General features: G+C 55.5%; 1 protein-coding gene across 3 annotated transcripts in view; it reads right to left on the bottom strand.

Annotated features, from left to right (window-relative positions):
* Window positions 1–249: 249 nt before the first annotated feature.
* RNF146 (ring finger protein 146) overlaps window positions 250–3,875 on the bottom strand; it is a 4,545-nt gene continuing 919 nt past the window's right edge. For 2 of the 3 annotated variants that reach the window (XM_085861153.1, XM_085861154.1), the window contains exons 2-3: window positions 3,703–3,805; window positions 250–1,906 (exon numbers count right to left, since the gene is read on the bottom strand). In XM_085861153.1, the coding sequence (XP_085717279.1) occupies window positions 632–1,906 (1,275 nt within the window). In that variant the 5' untranslated portion in view covers window positions 3,703–3,805 and the 3' untranslated portion in view covers window positions 250–631. The remainder of the gene's footprint in view (window positions 1,907–3,702; window positions 3,806–3,875) is intronic. The other variant, XM_085861152.1, reaches the window with a different exon arrangement.

Genomic DNA, 3,875 nt, shown 5'->3' with positions numbered 1-3,875 from the left:
TCCACCCCATACTCCTCTCGTTTGTCCAAGTCACCCTCTATTTTATCTCTCAGCCCTACTGGTGTATTTCTGTTTCTCACGTTCCTTTGCCTCCTGGTCCATTCAGTGTTCTAGCTCTTCCACACACCTGGACTGTATATAAAATAAAATAAAATAAAATAAAATAAATGAAGCTGCAATGACTCGAGTGCTTTACGCAAAATCGCTTTGCACATTTAAATGTTAAAACAAACAAAGAGCAAAAAAGGGGACACTTCACAAAGTTTATTGAAATAACAAAAGAAAACCTACAGTACCATACTCAATGGAAGAAAGATCAGGAAATAAACAGAACATGAGACATGATTCAGGGCAGCAGTGAAATGTGTGTGCACGCAGGGAGATTGTGCAGGGGTGGAGGGGTTGGAGAATGCAGAATGAAAGTTTTTTTTTTTTTTAAAGTTTCGGAGAACAACAAACCTTCCGAATTTAATCTTTCAAGTGTGAAGGAAAACAAACAAATCAGGGCTGAGACAGCCAGGAGAGGCACAACCATCTTAACTCAGGGACAGAAAACTAATAATAATAATAATAATAATAATAATAATAAAGATGTATGATGACCTCGAACCCCTTAGACTTTGAATTCTCCCTAAACATCCGTTACGGTAAACTGACCGTCTGGCCGACCTTCCCGGGGTGCGCTGCCGATCCTAGGGGGTACCGGCGGCCGAGCACGAGGCAGACGGGGACTAAGTCGTGACCATGCCCGGCTCAAACGTAATGGGAAGTCCCTCTCGGTGCTACTACCATTCCCAGAAACATCGACAGTGTTGCCTCCATCCCCAGCTACAGAACTTGGCAAAGTTGAGCTGCTCGTACTGGGTGTCGAGTGACTCTGCCTCCACAAAGCACCTCGAAATCCCACTAGCCTCCCTCTCCATCCCATTACACTCTCAACAGTACTTCCCTGCTCAACCACATCATCATCATCATCATCATCCTCATAATCATCATCTTCCTCACCTCCTCCATGACGATCTGTGCGTTCTGGAACACTTGTAAGTGGCGAGGGCACAGCAGGTGGTGAAGAGGAAAGGGCTTGGGAACGAATTATTGTGGCAATGCTAGGTGCAGGAATACCAGGAATGCCTACCCCTAATCGAATTCCGGAAAAACGAGAATTGACCGCCGTCGAGTCCGACACTGCTTCAGTTGCAGGTTGGTTAATGGGGATGGATGAGACAGAAGTTGCAACGGGATTCTGCATCCGAGCAATCCCAGACACTTCAACGGCTGCTGTGCCATCCCCGCTCGTTTCTCGTGAGGAAGAGGTGGCCTGTTCCAATCTCAGACCAGCAACTCCTTTTTTAGGAGCACAAGCGAGATCTCGCTTGATGCGTCGCCGCCGTGTGGGCTCATTCCGTCGGTATTGGACCATGGCTTCTAGGTCTGCTACATAGAGGAACCCAGCAATCAACATCTCCAAAGAGGTCCAGCCCTTTGAAAAGGCCTCCTCCAGCTCCCCAGTTGTCCTCTCGTCGTACTGCCACCAGCCATTTCGGCCTTCATAAAACCACGCATTGGCCATTTCAGACTCCGCTGACACTTTACCAGCATCGTTACCAGGGTGTGCTTGAGCCTGCGGCTGCATTTGTTGCAACTGTTGCTGCTGAGATGTAGATCCAGGTACGCTCTGTGGCAGTAAGGTTGGTCGCTCTAAAAAGTCAGGAGGAATATCCCGCCGGCACAATGCACAGCGTCTGCTTTGAAGTGCTACACCCTTAGCACAAAGGAAGCAAAAAACATGTCCACAGGGAAGCAATGCAGGGTGTACACACTCTTGCAAACAAACCGCACAGTCAGGGATCCCTGGAGGGCTTCCAGATCCTCCAAGGCCACCAGTCTCTTCCGGTTCACAAGACATCTGCGGGAAGAGACAGTGTTATAAACGCAAGGAACGGTGAGACCGGCAGCTCCTCCATCCACTACAAACCATTGTAAATCCAAAATGAAAACACCAAACCATTGTTGGTTGACCTGTTTTAATCTGGAGACACTGAAGCAATATTATTTTTTGTGTCAAGTATTGTCTGAATTGATTGAAATAAAGATTCGCAATAAACCAAAAACCTACATATTTAGACAGATTATGACCCATTGCATAATCCCAAAAATTATTCCAATCTGAAATAAAATCCATACAAGGGCAGTTTGAAAGCACCTTGTTTAAACCAAGTTTCATCCCGATAGACCCAAATACAAGGGAAAGGCAAAGTTGAACATGTGACTTTCAGCGTTTCACCTATGATCCCTCAAGTTCAGAATGCAGGACATAAATCAGAAAATAATAAAGGGGAATTGTGATTATAATGAAGAAATAATGTGCAGCTGTAATTGTTGGAAAGAGAGAAACACAGAAAGAAAGAAACAAACACAGAAAGAAAGCAAAACCATATCTTCCATCCTTGTAGGAAGGAGAAACTCAATTGCAACTGACTGGCAATTCCCACAAAGATTACATCGCCTCATCTCCGCATCTCCGCTTGGTCAAACAAACAAAAAGATCCCCAAGATCCGACAGCACGGACCAGCCGGAACCAGGGCGACCCGCCGGCACCCTGGTGACCAGCCGGCACCCTGGCGACATGCTTGGTGACCAGCCGGCACCCAGGCGACCAGCCGGCACCCTGGCGACCAGCCGGCACCCAGGTGACACGCCTAGCGACCAGCGGGCACCCAGGCGACCCGCCGGCACCCTGGCGACCAGCCGGCGCCCTGGCGACCCGCCGGCGCCCTGGCGACCCGCCGGCACCCTGGCGACCAGCCGGCGCCCTGGCGACCCGCCGGCGCCCTGGCGACCCGCCGGCACCCTGGCGACCAGCCGGCGCCCTGGCGACCCGCCGGCGCCCTGGCGACCAGCCGGCGCCCTGGCGACCCGCCGGCGCCCTGGCGACCCGCCGGCACCCTGGCGACCCGCCGGCACCCTGGCGACCCGCCGGCGCCCTGGCGACCCGCCGGCACCCTGGCGACCCGCCGGCACCCTGGCGACCAGCCGGCACCCAGGCGACCAGCCGGCACCCAGGCGACCCGCCGGCACCCAGGCGACCCGCCGGCACCCAGGCGACCCGCCGGCACCCAGGCGACCCGCCTGGCGACCAGCCGGCACCCAGGCGACCAGCCGGCACCCAGGCGACCCGCCGGCACCCAGGCGACCCGCCGGCACCCAGGCGACCCGCCGGCACCCAGGCGACACGCCTGGCGACCCGCCGGCACCCAGGCGACACGCCTGGCGACCAGCCGGCACCCAGGCGACACGCCTGGCGACCAGCCGGCACCCAGGCGACCAGCCGGCACCCAGGCGACCCGCCGGCACCCAGGCGACCCGCCGGCACCCAGGCGACCCGCCGGCACCCAGGCGACCCGCCGGCACCCAGGTGACCAGCCGGCACCCGGGTGACACGCCTGGCGACCAGCCGGCACCCGGGTGACACGCCTGGCGACCAGCCGGCACCCGGGTGACACGCCTGGAGACCAGCCGGCACCCGGGCGACCAGCCGGCACCCGGGCGACCAGCCGGCATCTGGGCGACCAGCCGTTACACGGGCGACCAGCCGTTACACGGGCGACCAGCCGGCATCTGGGCGACCAGCCGTTACACGGGCGACCAGCCGGACAGGTATCCGGTCCACCCTACCAATCTCCGGAATCCGAAATACTCACCTGGGCGATGTGTCCTCGCTGTTCAAGACAGCCAGGTACTCATGGTGGAGACGAAGTGTTGGACGGAGATTTCGTTACGTCGGAGGATTTTTGGCTCATCAGGCTGAGGTAACAAAATGAAATCGGTTGACAAACATCAAGCAAGACAAATATTCCAACGTGATTTTCAGGTA

This window comes from Eptatretus burgeri, chromosome 17, assembly GCF_056783735.1.
Source record: "Eptatretus burgeri isolate ZD-2024b chromosome 17, Ebu_testis_v1, whole genome shotgun sequence".
NCBI classification, from domain to species: Eukaryota; Metazoa; Chordata; class Myxini; order Myxiniformes; family Myxinidae; genus Eptatretus; species Eptatretus burgeri.
This window is presented reverse-complemented; position numbering and strand designations above follow the sequence as displayed.